An 18,298-nucleotide genomic window follows, 5' to 3' on the forward strand; every position below is an offset into this window, starting at 1 on the left:
TGACGCGATTTGTCCGGTGAGTGCATTAGTTTGGTCTCGCCGTGTTTCATGACGATCTTCAGCATAGCTGGATACTGAAGAAAGGTCTGCAGACCTGCCTCTTTCAATTCCTTCTGTATTGTACTGAAGGAGCTCTGCTTCTTTGCCGTCGCAGGAGAGAAGTCGGGGAAGAAGCTCAACATCGCACCGTCATTTGCTTTTACAAGACCGTGGCTTGCTTCATTTAGAATCAAATTCCTGTCGTAGTAGCATAACAGTTTGGAGTGATCAGTTGAAGCTCTGGAGTACACTCGATGCGCACGTTCGATCTCGATATCTTTGCCCACAAGTGATGGGATCCAGATCGGCAGTGACCGTTTCAAAAAGCCAATTGGGTCATCTTTCTCAGCCCCTTCAGGTAGTCCTAGCAGCCGGAGATTACTGCGTCTGCTGCAGTCTTGTAGATCAGTCACTTGTTGCTCGGGGGCATCCAGACGCCTAGTGTGTTCGTTGATCACTTGTTTCTGCTCTCTCTGTTCCCCAATTAAAAAGTCAACTTTAGAGCACATATTCTGAATTGTAGTCATGTGAGAGCCAACTTCGGTGCGCGTTGCTGCTAATTCAGTTTCAAAGTGTCCTCAAATCGCTTTATAGTGATCGCCATGTTGTCCTCCATGTCCGCTCGGCCTGCTGCGGCTGATTTAGTTTTCTTCTTAATTGGCGATGATGATGGTGAAAGATAAGCGAGTTTCCGACTAAGTGACATCTACAGACAAACGGCAAACGAAAAAACTACCCCAAATGTAAGAAAAAAAGTCGAACAACAGTAAAAGACGGGCTACATATGCGGAGCTCAGCTAATGTGTATCTTGGCTCATGAAAGCGTCACGTGATCCCCCCAAGGTTGTATCTATTTGATCAAAAATACAGAAGAAATGTAACGTTGTGAAATATTACTGTAACTTAAAATGACAGTTTTCTGTTTTTAATGTACTTTAAAATGTAATTTATTCCTGTGAAGCAAATCTGAATTTTCAGTATCATTACTCCAGTCTTCAGTGTCACATGATCCTTCAGAAATCATTCTGATATGCTGATTTATAATCAGCGTCGGAAAAATTTGTGCTGTTTAATATTTTTGGGACCTGTGATAATTTTTTCATCATCCTTTGATAAATAAAAAGTTCAAAAGAACAGTGTTTATTCAAAATAGAAATTTTGTGTTACAATATACACTACTATTCAAAGGTTTGGGGTCTGTAAGTTCTTTCTTTTTAAAAAATTAATAATTTTATTCAGCAAGGATGTGTTAAGATAGTAAAGATTTATATTGTTAGAAAAGACTTCTATTTTTAATAAATGCTGTTCTTTTTAACTTTTTATTCATCAAAGAATCAAAGATAAAAGTATCGCAGGTTCCAAACATTAAGCAGCACAACTGATAATAAATCAGCATATAAGAATGATTTCTGAAGGATCATGTGACACTGAAGACTGGAGTAATGGCTGATGAAAATTCAGTGCTGCGTCACAAATTTTTTTAAATTTAAAGTATATTAAAATAGCAAACCAATATTGGAAATTGCAATAATATTTCACAATATTACTGTTTTTCTGTATTTTTGATCAAAGAAATACAGCATTGATAAGCATAAGGTCTTACTGATCCCAAACTTTTGATCGGCAGTGGACTTTTTACTGGTTTATTATTTCTCAATTATAAAAAATAATAATCATAAAAAAAATAATATTTCTCAATTTTATATATATATATATATATATACCCTTGGTAAATATGAGCAAAGGTGGCTATGAAAATCAATCTGCATTGTTTATCATTTTGATCTTCATTCAAAAAAGTAGTTACGAAATTCTAACCTTTCAAGTAAAAAAAAAATGGAAAGTGGGGGGGAAACTAACATTATGAAATAAATGTTTTTCTCTAGTTCACATTAGCCACAATTCTTGTCACCCAATTATTGCAACGTCCTTTTCCCGAGATAATAGTTCTAAGTTTTCTCCTATAATGCCTGATGACTTTGGAGAACACCTGACAAGAGATCGGAGACCATTCCTTTGTCCAGCATCTCTCCAGATCTTTCAGAATACCAGCTCCATGTTGGTCCATCTTCAGTTCACCCCACTCATTTTCAGGTCAGGGAACTAAGACAGTCATGGCAGAAGCTTCATTTTGTGCACAGAGACACATTTTTGTTTTGATGTTTGTTTTGGATTATTGTCTTGATGGAAGATACAAACATGGTCCATTATAAGATTTCTTACAGAGGCAGTCAGGTTTAGATTTTTTATCTGTTGGCATTTGATACAATCCATGATGCCATGCATCTGAACAAGATGCCCAGGACCTCCAGCAGAGAAATAGGCCCACAACATTAAAGATCCAGCAGTATATTTAACCATGAGCATGGGGTACTTTTTATCCCTGTTTGCACCAAAGTTATCTTGGTGGGTTTGCTGCCAGAAAGCTTTTTTTTATGTTTCATCTCACCATAGAAGCCAGTGCCATTTGAAGTTCCAGTCGTGTCTGACAACTGAATATGCTGGAGTTTGTTTTTGGATGAGCCAGGAGTTTTTTTCTTGAAACCCATTTGAACAACATGTGGTGATGTAGGAGCTGTTTGTTTTTGTTTTTTTAGGCTTTCTGACCACAAGACTCAACTAATCTCTGCAATTCACCATCTATGATCCTTGGAGAGTCTTTGGCCACTCAAACTCTCCTCCTCACCGTGCATTAGGACGATATAGACACACGTCCTTTGCTCTGATGGTGGAAATGGGAATTTTCACTGCTCTAGCTCTTTTCTTAAAGCTACTTCACTAATTTGTGAAGCTCAATTATCTTTTGCTGCACATCAGAAATATAGGTTTCACTTTATTTTGATGGTCCCTTTAACACATTCTATTGACTATAAGTAATGTTGCACCTACATTTCTACTAACTCTCATTAGAGTGTTAGTAGTGTATTAGTTGACTGGTAGGGTTAGGGTTAGATTAAGTTGACACGTTCTTGCAAAGTTAGTTATAGTCAGTAGAATATCTGTTGGGAGACCAACACAATAAGGAGTTAGTAGATATGAAGCAGACAGTCTACTAATAATCTAATGAGAGTTTGTTGACATGTAGTTGCACAACCTGATCTCACAGAATTCCGTGTAATGTTCACGGACTTAATTAACCCCGAATCTGTGGTGGCATCACGGAATCGCCGAAAATTCTGTGCTGGGCTCACAGAAGGCATCAGTCGTGGTCCATGCACGGATTCACTGGTTCAACACCAGCGCTGCATCGGACCACGTAAAAAGAGTGACTCCGATGCAGTTATACTTTCACTGGAGTACCTGACCCCACCCCTACCCTAAACCTACCCAGTTCTGAACAATAATGATAACGATAAATTTCCCAGTATCGCATCGGCATATTGATGCTAAGGGTTTCCGTGTGTGGAGCACGGCTGATGCCCGTCACTGACTTACATTGGTATCACTTCTGTGAGCCCATCACGGAATTTTCGGCGATTCCGTGATGCCACCACAGATTCGGAGGTTAATTAAGTCTGTGAACATTACACGGAATTCTGTGAGATCATGTTGAGTTGCAACATTACTTAGTGTCACCAGAATGTTCAAAAGGGACCATCAAAATAAAGTGTTAACGAAATATATTCTTTTGTTTTTCTCATTGTGATGGATGATTAAGGGAATTTGGGCTTTGTTTTCCCTCCTATTTATATTGCTCAAAATTGTGAATATGAATGGGAATATACTTCAGAGATATTTTACTCATAAGAATTTCTAGAGGTGCCAATAATGGTAGCCAACATGCATTGGAGAAAAACATTTATTTCATAATGTGAGTTTCCCCTCACTTTCAACTGTTTTACTTCAATGAAAGTTTAGAATTTGTGAATTTTTTGAATGAAAGATCAAAAAGATAAATGATGCAGATTTATTTTCACAGCTGCCTTTGCTCATATTTACAAAGGGTGCCAATATTAGTGGGCGGCACTGCATATACATGTATATATACATATACGTAAGCAATAAGGTATGAGAGGCCATGCTGTATCATGAATAAATCATGGCTGAAAGGCATTGTTAGGCACGACGCGAAGCGGAGTTTTCAAATTCACACTCCGTGTATCTTTTAAGCGGTTTTATTATGATTACATAGACCATTTTAGGGCCGATCTCACAATTACGCCACAGTGCTAGCTGGAGGCAAATCAAAGGGAAGACTGGAGGCGGCCAATTCAAACCAGCACAGATTCGGCTACATAAAATATAATCTTGTTTTGATGTTGAGTGCCAGAATCAACGTAATACAGCCTCAAATTAGAAATTTGCATATAAAATATTTGCCAATTTTATTGCATACCTGCTGCCAGTGCCAGACAAAAAACCGACGACAGCTGTGGTTAAACGCGATAAAACGAGCGGACTGGACAGAAATGATTGTCAAAAATGCTTGCGTTTGCACCGCACATTTATAAGAAAAGGTTCAAGAAAGTATTGTCTTTTGTTGTTATGGGTGGCTCTAAACATTTCTTATACATCTCACGACTATGTCGTGTTTGAAATAATGTCTGAGTGCATGTGTGTAAAACAAACTGACAATTTATGTTTAATCATTTGTAATTGTATATACATTGTTGTGATTAATTGTGGCTGGAATAATAATGTAGCTGTAAAAATAGTTGCCTGCTGAAATTGAAATGTATACATCATCATGACTGGATATGGTAGACACGGTGAGTTTGTCTTTACTGTCTATACACTTTAGATGTGAGTCACTCAACCGAAGGGAATCCTGTCAGATCGTCCAAGCTTTGAGTGAGCGTGTACAGGTCTGCTGATCTGGTTTCGTCTGTTAAAGTAAACTTTTTCAAATAACAATCGCGGCCCCGGACAGTGAGTGACCTTACATGTGCAGGTAAAATCAGATTTTCTCCAGTCATTGTTAAAAAAAACAAAAAACTAACAAACAAGCTAACAAACTTCATAGCTAGCGTTAGTGAAGCGGTCAGGGGAATGTTTCTGCCTCCACCTAAGCTCCGCCCACAGAAAAACGTCACAATCTTTACTAACAGAAAAAGGGTCTATAGAGCAGGTTCTTCGTATGTCACTTATTACATCCGAGATCACATGACACATCCAAGATGATATCATCGTGCTAATCAGGATCTGGCTAATTCGGTTCTTTGAACACACCTGTTGTTAATGATTAGTATGGCTGTATTGAGTTATCTGAGATAATTGCACATTCATGGGTTGGTTTAAAAGAGGTAACAATCTATGTAACGATACACGAAACCACGATCAGCAATGCAGCGACTGGCTGGCGGCAAGACAGCAATGTAATGACATCATATAATTAAAAAAGACACCTGACGAAAAACTTGACAAATTTCTGGACTTTTATAAGGAAACAGCCAAGCGAACAAAGCTACATAAATGTTATACTGTTTTTAATTTTTTTTTAATTTTTTTTTTATTTATACATGATTCCCAATTATTTATATTCACGATTTCTAGTATTTGTACAGGCTTTACATTTTTATTTCAGTGTTGTAATTAGCAATTCATTTAATTGTATCCTTGAATTTTTACGTGACAGCATTAATTAAAGTTTCTTAAGGGTCAAGATCAAGTTATCTGCATCTCCTGCACTCCATCAAGCCACTCTCATAATAGCTGTAACCACTCAAATTAATGCACAGCTCAGATTAACTGTATAGCATGTGTGTAAGACTCCAATACAATTATAAAGTAATTATTTTATCATGAATAAATATTTCAATGAGTAAAACTGGCTGTGTCTATAGTATTATAGAATATACAACATTATTGTATTATTTTCAAAATAATTTTTTAATTATTATTATTTTAAACTATTGTGCCTGGATCAGTAGGATACTCTTCTAATAAAGTAGTAGTGGTTGGGGCAGATTTTAAGAATCAATTCTGCTTAAAAAGAAGCAATCTAATCCTGTTTACATGAAATAAACCTGCTTCTGGGCAGGTTTAAGTTTACGGACCTGTTGCTATGACTGCAAGTCCAGGATGATCTTCGAAGAGCCAAATGATCCAAGATCAAGTGAAATCGGCAACAATCAAATCCAGCTAACTGAGTTAGCGACATAAGAAGAACGGGCCCTAGCACTGCAGCAGCAAGCCTGTGAGGTTGTCATGGCAACCAGATACATTGCACGCAAAAGGCTGCGCTGTCTATTTTTGCTGCGCTAGCAATAATCACGCCGAATATAATACACTATAAACATACACACTATAAACAACAAAATCGCAAAGTAGACTTTAAGCAAATCTATGAGTAATTTACCCACTGCTTTAAAACAGATATCTTTTGGACATGATTCAAGTTAAACTACACAAAAATGCACAAGTTAAATGCACAAAAGTAGGCACACAAACATATTTAGTAACATTAATTCTCACAGAAAATGGCTGATTAAGCAGAACTATTTCTAGGTTTTGTTACGTGTACACTAAAGCTGCAGTCCATATGTTTTGTGCGTGGGGTTGTGAGTCGGCACGGCTTCAGCGCGGATTAATCTAATGTTTTGAGGTGAATGTGTGGCAGTCAGTCACCGCACCGGTGTGGATGTTTACTGTACTTCACACTCACAGATTCTAGCCTATGTCTTAGAATATATGACCCAAATAAGAATTTTCACCATATATTGCCATCTGAACAAGTAAGTAACAAGTCTGCCAAGTTTGTTCTGACCAACTGAGGAAAAAAACATTACCATAAATCGTGCTACCAATGGTGATTTAATCTAAAGAACGTTAGCTCATATCACATTAAACCCTGCAAATTATTATTATTGTTATACTTTATTCTCAGATTATTAATGTTAACAACATCAGCATTGCGTGACTATGAGTAGTGTGTATTGTGTAGATTTCAATTTCTGTACAGTCTAATCTAATTGTCATGCCATTCTAATTTCATATTAAAAAAATATTTTAACCCAAAAAGCAAACTATGCTCCCTTCGAACATGTTTTCTTTAAAATACAAGTCTTGTGTAATCCCAGGCTATCTGTAATCAGAAGCACATTTAAAACTGGAATATCATTTAATTTCATTTACATGTGTTTCATAAACACATCTGGATCACAATCCGCCATCAAAATGATACATTTAATTATTCTAGCTGCTGTGAGAAAAGGCTATGAAATGGTCCGCCATCTGCAGGATCCTCACATCCGATAGCCTAGTAGCCGGGACAACTACTTTATGTTTACTGGTGTGACGTAGTGACGCAGTGCCATGCTCGAATTTCCCGCGAAAACCTACCCGTACCACTCAAATGAGAAAACAATATTATAAGCTGACCGTTGTGAATCAGGCTAAAGTAAGGCGATAGTTTTGAACACTGGCTGGTTATGTACTTGTTCGAATATTGATTTCTGATCATTTTTAACCAAAAAAAGTTACGGACTGCAGCTTTAAATTACATTTGGATGTAAATGGTCCTTTTCCTGACATAAATGTAAAACACTGAGCTGCTACATCGGAGTGTCCTGCGGATCACCTTTATGAGATTGTCCAGGTCTGGAGTCATCAAGCATCAGCATCTTCATCTGACTTTATTTTGGACCCTCATGACTGTGTCTAAAGGTTAATACGTTTCTTTAATATTTCATAATTGGCCTTTTTAATGACAAAGTTTAGTTCAGGTTAGAAATTTTCAACCCACTTGTCTTTATATTAAGTGTCTTCAACTACTCTGTACTTCAATTTAAATTAATAATTTGTTACAGTGCACATTGTGTACATACATGTTTTAACATTGTAACTTATATTTAGAAAATACTTTCCTGTAATTGCTTATGTAATTAATTTCTGTAGTTACATCTATAATCACAATGTGGACCCAATCTCTACCCCTTAACCCACCTTTAAACCTAACCAAAACCTAACCCTACCACCAAACCTGTTATAAACTTAACCACATCTCACTATATATATACATATGTATGTATTCAAGTTGTGTGGAAAATATGTTATTACTTTTCACTTGATGGTTATGTCACAAGACATTCTTAGAGTCAATAAATTGGAACTGTTGTGTTTTATTTATTTTTCCTCAAAGTGGACACCGTGCTCAGTCATTTCTCAGACAGCAGTGTTTCTGTAGATGGACCCCCAGAGCAGTGCTGTGGAGGAAGTGTGTCACACAGGGGCAGCGATCGATTTGTTCCACTTGGCCCTGCCCACTCTGGCACTGAGCCTGTTAGCATCTCACACAGTGAGTCTCAAGACCACAACATGTCCTTGAATCAGGTGCTTTCAGGCTGTTCATATATTTTATTCATTTCCACATGGAAGTCAGACGCTTTGATGGATATGGAAAAATAGGCTATCTATAAGTGTGGTTTAGGCATGCATACCATAAATCCTCTCTTTTCTTTCTCACTCAGTATGTAGCAGGTGGTGGGGGTTGAAGCGGTTAGATTATGTGCTGTTCTGTCCAGATGTGCTCACTACATTTCCCACTATAGCACTGCCTCACCTTTTCCACGCATCATATTGGGAGTCCACGGACGCTGTGGCTTTTATTCTTAGACAGGTAAGTACAGTTCTCTGCTCTACTACAAAGGTTGCATAACATGTAATACCACAACTTGAGGAAAAAAGCCCTGTTTACACCATATATTAACATCCATCTCGAGTGATCTGAAGTGAACGGCACTAGGTGTAAACCACATTCAGACCACATCGCATATGTAGTGTAAACTGTAATTAATCCTCATGTATCTGGGACAGGGTTAAAGGAATGCCCACTCACCTGTCAATTATCAAATGTACTAAACTTTAAAAGTTAAAAATTCTATCATAATTCTAATCATGTTTTACAAAAACTTTTTAATTGTAAATGACTTTTTTTAATTTTTTTTTGGAACATGAAAGAAAATATTTTAATGGAAGTAAAAGGACTCCAGTGTTGCTTATTCTTCAGTATACCATATTTTATGTTCCATAGGAAAAAATAAATAAATAAAAATTCAGGCATTGAATAACATGGGGTTAAGTAAATGATGACAGAATTTCCATATTTTAGATGATTATCCCTTTAAGATAACATCAAAGTTCAAAGTTGCAATTTAACAGAAGTAGCATATGTGACCCTGGACCACAAAACCAGTCTTAAATCGCTGGGGTATATTTGTAGCAATAGCCAAACATACATTGTATGGGTCAAAATTATTGATTTTTCTTTCATGCCGAAAATCATTAGGACATTAAGTAAAGATCATGTTCCATGAAGATATTTTTGTAAATGTCCTACTGTAAATATATCAAAACTTAATTTTGATTATTAAAATGCATTGCTAAGAACTTTATTTGGACAATTTTAAAGGCGATTTTCTTAATATTTTGATGTTTTTACACCCTCAGATTCCAGATTTTCAAACAGTTGTATCTCAGCCAAATATTGTCCTATCCCAACAAACCATTCATCAATGTAAAGCTTATTTACTTTCAGATGATGTATAAATCTTAATTTCGAAGACCCAAATAATTATAGGGCAGGGTCTTGGTTGAATCCATCGGTTGTTGATGGATGGATCTGAATGAAAACTTGCAGTCCATTTTAAGAAAGAGATTCTATAGTAATTTTTATTTCAGGCTGACTTCAAGGTCTTACTGCCAGAACCTACAAGCTGGAGTTCTCATGAATATCATGATAAACTTTGTGTTGTCTCCAGATTTCCCCAATTATTTGCATAACTTCTGGAAAAGTGGTTGATTTGCTTTTTTATTCACTCATGATTGCTGCCTTTCCCTCTAGCATGACAATAGTACTAAAAAGTCTAAAGTTCAGCCGTTACTTCCCTTAAAAGGGTCATATGACAATGCTGAAAAATAACATTATTTTGTGTATTTTCCAAATACTGTACAATATTGTTACTCCTCTCTGCCCCGCCTTTGAATTGCGTTGATTTTTACAAAGCTCTTCGTTCTGAAAAGCGTGGTGTGCTCTGATTGGCCAGCTATCCAGTGTATTGTGATTGGCTGAATACCTCGTGGGCAGTGGGCAGGTCTAACGGACCTGTACGGGAGAGTAAGACGACCCCGCCCTACCACGAGTCGTAGGGGCTCACCATGGGCAAGTGACAGTACCCCTCTATGCCTCCCAACTATGGGTCAAATAGTAGATGTCAACTCGGCAGCAGGAGTTGGCAGCTGTTGTAGAGCATTGGAACGTTTCCTAGTTGGTCTACCACAGCTTCCTCTGTGGGCGGATGATCCTTAGCGGGACAACGGTCACCGAGTATTAGGCCAAGTTAGTAGGCTACTGCGGGGCGATCCTGCGTTGCTCTTGACTGTCGTACTTTGCACTCCGTCGGATTTAGTGGTGCAGGACCCAGAGGAAGGCGGTTGTCCTGGGCAAACATCCGTCTTCTGCACTCTGCCCCGGCACACGGTGCTATAGCATGCATGGAAAGTCATATACATATTCAGCGATTGGCAAATCGGGAGCCCTTGCACTCTAGGGCTGTCGTTGCTCAGCAGGACACGGCAGGCGAGGTCAGGTCGACATTCTGCGACTGACTCTTCTTCTTCTTTGACATTGGTGGGCTGGAACATCAGAAGTCTTGGAGTGCACTCCGACCTCAACAGTGCTCCTTGGAAATCAGCCGTCATTGACTGCGAACTATCTTGCCTCAGAGTGGATATTGCTGCTATAAGCGAGACTTGGCTGTTGGGTAGTGGTTCGGTGCGCGAGAGGAACTACACCATTTTCTGGTGTGGTTATCCAGACGACCATCATCCAATTCATGGAGTCGTCTTTGCTGTGCGAAACACCCTGCTGTCCACCGTCTCTCAACCAACTGCTTGCTCTCCACGTCTAATGTCCCTGCGGATGTCACACTCAGCTGGCTTTCTCACTCTCCTCTCTGCCTATGCACCCACTCTTGACGTGACTCCTGAGGACATGGACGCCTTTTATAGCGAGGTCATTCATTCCGTCCCGGCCGGGGACGATGTCACTGCCTGGAGGCCGGTCTCAACGCTGTCAAGAGGTACAGGAGTATACACCGACCATGCCCTTGTCCGCTGCACTCTAAAACTCACCCCAAAGAAGATTCACAGTGCCACTCCAAAGCAAAACACTGAGCTGATGCGGAAACATTAATACGTGGCAAGATTCTGTGCGCATATGGAGGGCCTTCACTTCAGAGTTGACGACACTCCTGAAAACACCTGGGCCAAGCTAAGAGGTTCCATGACGGAGGCTGCATCTGAGGTCTTCGGCCTTTGTAGAAGGAAACAGCTGGATTGGTTCCTTGCAGAGGTGTCAAGTAACGAAGTACAAATACTTTGTTACCTTACTTAAGTAGAAATTTTGGGTATCTATACTTTACTGGAGTAATTATTTTTCAGCCGACGTTTTACTTCTACTCCTTACATTTTCACGCAATTATCTGTACTTTCTACTCCTTACATTTTAAAAATAGCCCCGTTACTCGTATTTCATTTCGGCTTGTTTTCATTCCAGCTTGACATTGTTCAAAAAAAAAAAAAAAAAAACCTATCCAGATAAATCGCGCCATCCGGATAGAGTGAATTTGATTGTGGTTGGATGAGAAGTATAAACATATACCATTCCGACACCCTATTGGTTTGTACGCGATCCATCGCACCTGCACATGACACAAATCACATCACACTCCAGCAAGGACATAGCCAATGTTGGGGTCGTTACTCAAAAAAGATTATTTCTTAAAAGTTATTATTTCTCCACTACTGGCTCATTTATCAAACGGGTGCTTTCTCTTCATCCTCCGCAAATTAAGCTACAGTAAGTAGTTTCGGTAGAGAGACGTTTGAATAAATTAGCGTTTGCGATTGACAATGTTGTGATAAGTAGGCTACACTAACTTTGTAACTCGTTACCCCCAACACTGGACATAGCAGACATATGTAGCCAAGTACGAAGATGTCCGTGGCAGAGACTCAAGAAGAGAACTTGAGCGAAATGTAACTGATGTAGATTACCCTGTTGTTGTACATACAGCATTGAGTCCAAAGTGTTTGTTACATCTTCTAGTTAAATGTGACATTGTTGCCATTAGCTATAGAATTGAGCATAGTACAAACCAGGAAGGTATTAGGATTGAATTATTATTTTTATTTTTTTATTAATCACTTGGATTAATCATTAATTTTGACAGCACTAATGTTTATTGTATATAGACAACCATACAAGAGTAATTGTTACTAAGCCTGCCCTGGGTACACCAATTTTCTTGTCCGTTGCCCTCACAGATTCCTGCAGCTAAGCTTGGGTGTACATTTACATTCCAATAAAGGTTATTGATGACATGCCTCTGAAGTTTGACTTTTTGCACCATTACAATACTTATAGGCAACTAGTCATCATATCTTCTGCTCCATGAAACACGTTAATGCTCAGTAGTACACATATATGGTTCTTTAATGTATTTGCATTGTACTAAAATGCGTTCATTTTTAATGGGCATATATGCGGCTGAAACAGGTAGCCTAGTGCAACCCAAATTTTTCAACATTAACATTTTAATATAACATTATAGTCATTATGGCCTTTAGAAAAATGATTTTTTGAGGAGGTGGGGTAGTGCACAATAGGCCCCTGTGGCGCGGCCTAAGCATTTGTCCTTAATGGCATTTTTTTCCTTACATTACTTTTACTTTTATACTTTAAGTAGTTTTGAAACCAGTACTTTTACACTTTTACTTGAGTAAAAAGCTTGAGTTGATCCTTCAACTTCTACAGAAGTCTTTTTAAACCCTAGTATCTATACTTCTACCTGAGTAATGAATGTGAATACTTTTGACACCAGTGGTTCCTTGCAAGCTCTTCTACTCTGCTCCTGGCCCTTGCTGACAAGCGTGCTGCCTGTCTCAGTGTTCTCCAAGATAGAAACGGTTCCACCATCGCTCACTATCGTAAGGCCAGGAATGGTTAAGCGTCTCACACGCCAGGCCTACGGAGCAGTACTGGCAGGACCTTAGTGAGAAGGTAGAATGGTGTGCAAGTACTGGGGACATACGCGGCATGTACAGCGGCATCAATGAGGCACTGGGTCCTACAGTGAAAAAAACAGCACCTTTGCGAGCCACTGATGGCACCATCGTCAACAACCTCCCAGGCCAGCTTGGTAGATGGGTTGAGCATTACATCTTGCTGTATGGTACTCCTGTGGACGCCGATTTGAACGCTGTTTCTGCTGCTGTACCACAACTACCTTTCTTTAATGCGGAGATCTCAACAATGAAAATCGAGCGTGCGATTGCAGCTATGAAGAATAACAACTCACTGGGCAGCGATGGAATTCCAGCGGAGCTGCTGAAATGTGACGGGGCAGTGTTGGTCAGGCGGCTTCACTGCTTGTTTCGAGGCTGTTGGCAGAACAAATGCATTCGAGTTGCTCTACGCAAACAACGCTGCCTTCGTGGAGATGTGCAATTCTTTTGCCGCTGCCTGCACAGAGTTCGGACTCACCATAAGCCTCAGTAAGACAGTGGTGATGGCTCAGAACGTTCCTGCTCCCCCTCACATCACCATCAACGGCAGAGTTGTCGGTTGTCGAGAAATTTGTCTATCTCGGCTCAACCCTGACAGCAAACAACAGCCTTGATGCTGAACTGAATACTTGGATCGGTCGTGCCTCAACAACCTTTGGGCGACTTCAGTCTCGCGTCTGGAACAACAGCCACCTTTCTCTCAAAGTAAAGGTGCTCGTATATGAATCCCGTGTGCTCTCCGTTCTGCTATATGGAAGCGAAACGTGGCCTAAATACTGGCGGGAGGAGCACAAGCTTAATGTTTTTCACTTCCGTTGTCTACGACAGATCCTTGCCCTGTCATGGCAGGATCGGGTCCCGAACACCACCGTACTGAAGCTCACTAACAGCAGTGACATGTACACCACGATCCAGAGGAGACGTCTCAGATGGATCGGCCATGTGCGCTGTATGCCAGATGAACGTCTCCCAAAGTCCATCTTCCATGGGAGCTAGCTGTTGAACACCTAGCTGTTAAGGATGTCATCAAGCGGGACATGAATGTCTTTAACATCAACCCTGACCGATAGCATCACCTTGCGGAAGATCGGGCAGCTTGGCGGTCTGCGCTGACAAAGGGCACGACTCATGCCAAGCTTTACATCAGCTTTTGCACAGAAAGAGAAGCATGTTAGACACCGTTTAGATCGACGCTTGCTCTGAGAAAGGCCTTGATGATGATGAATACCTCAAGCGTGTGAGGGAAATGTTACACCATGGGTGAATTCCAAACGGAAGTGAGCATTCCTATGACCTGCTCCCTTCGAAGGGCAGAGTGTTTTCTTTTGTCAAGGTGTGTTACCTTGACAATGCTGCGTGTGCGTGCAGCATTCAGCACTCCTTCAGTTGTTGAAAATAAATATTTATTTTCATTATTATTATTTTATTTAAATATTGTCTCACTGTGTCTTATTTACTATTAAACTTTTTGAAACTAAACGTGCTTAAACTTACACTACCATCTTACAAACTAGTTTTGTCAGTGATAGAAATATAATTTATCACATTAAAATAAAGACAAATTTAATCAGCCTATTCTACTTACTGTCACAGATCGGTCTGGCTCCCACGCCAGCCAATCACAACGCACACCCTCACCTGAGTATTAATGGAACGCACCTGTACATAATTGGCACCTCATCACCACGCACCATATAAGCTCACACCTCACCACAGCCAGACGTCCGGTCTTGGTTATGCGAAGTGGACTCATTCCAGGCCTTTCCTACGAATTACCTGATACTAACCTGAATCTATACTTACCTCCAGTCTCGTCTCCATCGGTGTGTCCTCCTGTTTCCAGTTTCCCGTCTGGAGAAACCCAAAGAATATCTCTTTGGGTTTGAGACTTTAGTCTTTGCAACTTTACGGATCTTATATATGCATGAAGAGCTTGTAACACTCCAAAGACCAAGGAAAACTTGAAATTGCATCATATGACCCCTTTAACTTGCTTCAGATCAGACAATAACACAGATGGTAATCAGAACTGAATGAAATTCCTGGTTTCTACAGTCAACTATAGTCAGTTGTTTTCAAGAATTGTATTGTTAGTAGCTAACTGCATCCTTATGAATGGGAAAACATTGGCATAATTGTCTCTTTCTCTTTTTGTTGACTAAATTAGTATTGAAGGCTCCGGGGCTTCCTCAGATTTGAACTGGATCAGTAAATTAATACAAACAATACAGCACAGACTATGTAATAATGCTGAAATGCGTCATCCAGTGACTATATATAGAAAAGTAGAAGTGCATTGATCCGGTCAAAAGATAAGAAGAACTGTGGCTCTTTGTCTAATGTGTTCAGCAAATGTTGGCTAATGTCATGCCAGAGAGGACACAGACTCACGGGAGCAGATTTTACAACACATTATTGAGAAATATGTAGTAGAAAGGAGCAGAAAGACAGACTAAATACATAACATTAAATACAAAAAAAAAAGCTCTCATGAGCATACTACATAAAACACATTTTATAATAAAATTTACAGTGGTGTCTGTGGACATGCTTTCATTTAAATCTGGAAATAAATATTTTAATTTGACAAAAAAAGAAGACATTTTTGAATGAAAATGTTATATTCAATGAGAAAAGAAGAAAAAAATAAATAAAATAAAAAAATAGAAACGTTTTTACCATAGCATTTACCTCAGATTTGGGATTAATTCAGACTAAACCTTGAATTTATAAAACTGGGAACTTACAGTATCAATTTTTCTGCCACTTTGTCAGGTAATGCGATGCGACTGTCTGAAGGCTGGGGAAGGCAATTGTTCGGATGCTATTCCCATCTCTCCATCCAGCCCCCGCGAGAAGTGGCTTCGCAGACGGACACATGTCAAACTACGGGTGAGTATCACAAGAACTTACCTGTAATTAGTTAAGATAAAACAATGTTGTACAGTGTGAATATTTTTATAACACACATCTCATTTAATGGGAAATATATGTAAAAAAAAAAAAAAAAAAACTTTTTAAAAGCAATTAATAATAATAATAATAACAATATAATATATTATCATTATTATTATTATAAATGTTTTATGTCCAGTCTGCATGTTTGAAAAAATAAAGCCCTTGCCGAGCACCATGTTTGAAATTACTGTTTGGTGTCTGAAATATATATATAAATATATATATATATATATATATATATATATATATATATATTATTATTATTATATATATATTTTTAAAGAAGTCTTTTATGCTCACCAATGCTGCATTTATTTGATCACAAATATGGTAAAAACAGTAATATTTTTAAAAATATTTTTACAATTTAAAATAACTTTTTTTATTTTTATAGATTTTAAAATGTGGTCCTGTGATGGCAAAGCTGAATTTTCAGCAGCCATTACTCCTGTCTTCAGTCCCACAAGATCTTTCAAAATTATTAAAGTAGCCTATGCGGATTTGCTGCTCATATTTCACAAATATGAGAAATATTTCTGCTTGTCAATGCTGAATTAGTTGTGGTGCTTAATATTTTGAGGAAACCGTAAAACCTATTTCCCCGTCAGGATTATTTGATGAATAGAAAGGTCCAAAGGACATCATTTATTTGAAATCCTTTGTAATATAATATAATAATATGTATTCACTGCCATTTTTGATCTTAAATGAATATCTTTACTCAGAAAGAATGCATTTAAAAAAACAAAATCTTATAGTAAACTCTTACTGACATCAAACTTTTGAACAGTAGTGTATGCGATATACATTCTAAGGGGTGATATGAATAAAAGTGTACAGATGAAATTCCTGTTAGTGTCAGTCGAACTGTAAGAGCTCATTTTAAACTCCCTTGGCTCAAACTGTAGGAGTTTTTACATAACTGATGCAAATTAATGTTTTATCATGTTGAAGCTCATCAACTGCAATATTTAGTTTGCCAGTGTAGCTTGTGGTTTTTTGATGTTTACTTACTTTGTGTGTAAAGAACTCTTTCTAATGCATCTTATACTGTCAACATGAACATCCTTTGAGAACTTGTCAGATATTTCCACATTCCCTATTAGAAAGACTGTAACGTACAACACAACTGTCCCCTCTTAACCTACTACGTCTCACAATATATGTATTCCCAAATGCATCACTGTGCTGGAGAACCATTAACAATTTTCTGATGTCAATCCTTTAATGAAGAAGACAGATAACACTTCATATATCAGTGTTATTTTAGTACGATTGAGATACTATTATAGTTTTTATTAATATTTTGATTCGTATTTATTTTTATATTTTCTGTTTTTATTTTATTTAAAGTTTTGACAATTTTGTTGTGTTTTTGTAATTTTTATGTCTATATCATTTATAGTCAAGTCAAGTCACCTTTATTTATATAGCGCTTTTAACAATACAGATTGTGTCAAAGCACTTAACAGTATCACATTGGAGGATAGAGTGTCAGTAATGTATAATGATAAGATTAAACACTCAATTTTCAGTTAAAGGTCATGAATCCCGTGATTGTCATTGTCTAGCTCATATGACTTTTTATTTCAGTTTTAGTTTTAATTAAATCAAAATAAGAAATGTCGTCTTGGCAGCTAGTTGAATAAAATACGTTTTTTTTAAAAAATACTTCAGTTAATGTTTATTTTATGTTTTGTTTGTGTGTGTTTTTAGTTTTAGTTAACCATAATAATCCCGTTAAAATAGATTTTAATAGTTTTTATTAGCATTCCTTTGATTTGGAGGTCTGTCTTATTATTATTATTCATTATCAGAATGTAACGGCGAATCACAGAGTTCATGATGTGATCGTGACAGAAGATGGCCCGCAGACACTGGTGGGGCGGTTTATGTATGGCCCTCTTGACATGGTGACCCTAACGGGAGAGAAGGTAAGTGGTCATTGTCATAACTGTATTGTTGTCATGACCAATGCTACAAAACTAAACACAACTGTTAGCATTACCACTCTGATGGATAGACAGCACAAAACGGTTTCATTGAACCTAAAATTATGATCTGGTATATATTTTTAAATATCCTGTTTGTCAGGTGGATGTGTTTTTAAAGACACAGCCTGCCTCTGGTCGTTGGGTGCTGTATGACACTGTGGTGACCAGCAGCAGCGGACGGGTGTCCTACATCATACCTGATAATAAAAGAATCGGGGTGGGTGTCTACCCCATCAAAATGGTGGTCAAGTAAGTATTCACATTCTCATCACAAAACAGTAAATAACTGTAATATCTATCTA

General features: G+C 38.2%; 1 protein-coding gene across 3 annotated transcripts in view; it reads left to right on the forward strand.

The window, feature by feature from the left end:
* plrdgb (PITP-less RdgB-like protein) overlaps positions 1–18,298 on the forward strand; it is a 242,799-nt gene that overhangs the window by 203,247 nt on the left and 21,254 nt on the right. For all 3 annotated transcript variants that reach the window (XM_058757938.1, XM_058757937.1, XM_058757939.1), the window contains 5 exons: positions 8,120–8,275; positions 8,448–8,596; positions 15,820–15,936; positions 17,820–17,936; positions 18,097–18,245. In XM_058757938.1, the coding sequence (XP_058613921.1) occupies positions 8,120–8,275; positions 8,448–8,596; positions 15,820–15,936; positions 17,820–17,936; positions 18,097–18,245 (688 nt within the window). The remainder of the gene's footprint in view (positions 1–8,119; positions 8,276–8,447; positions 8,597–15,819; positions 15,937–17,819; positions 17,937–18,096; positions 18,246–18,298) is intronic.

The sequence above is a fragment of the Onychostoma macrolepis genome, chromosome 21, assembly GCF_012432095.1.
Source record: "Onychostoma macrolepis isolate SWU-2019 chromosome 21, ASM1243209v1, whole genome shotgun sequence".
Taxonomy (NCBI): Eukaryota; Metazoa; Chordata; class Actinopteri; order Cypriniformes; family Cyprinidae; genus Onychostoma; species Onychostoma macrolepis.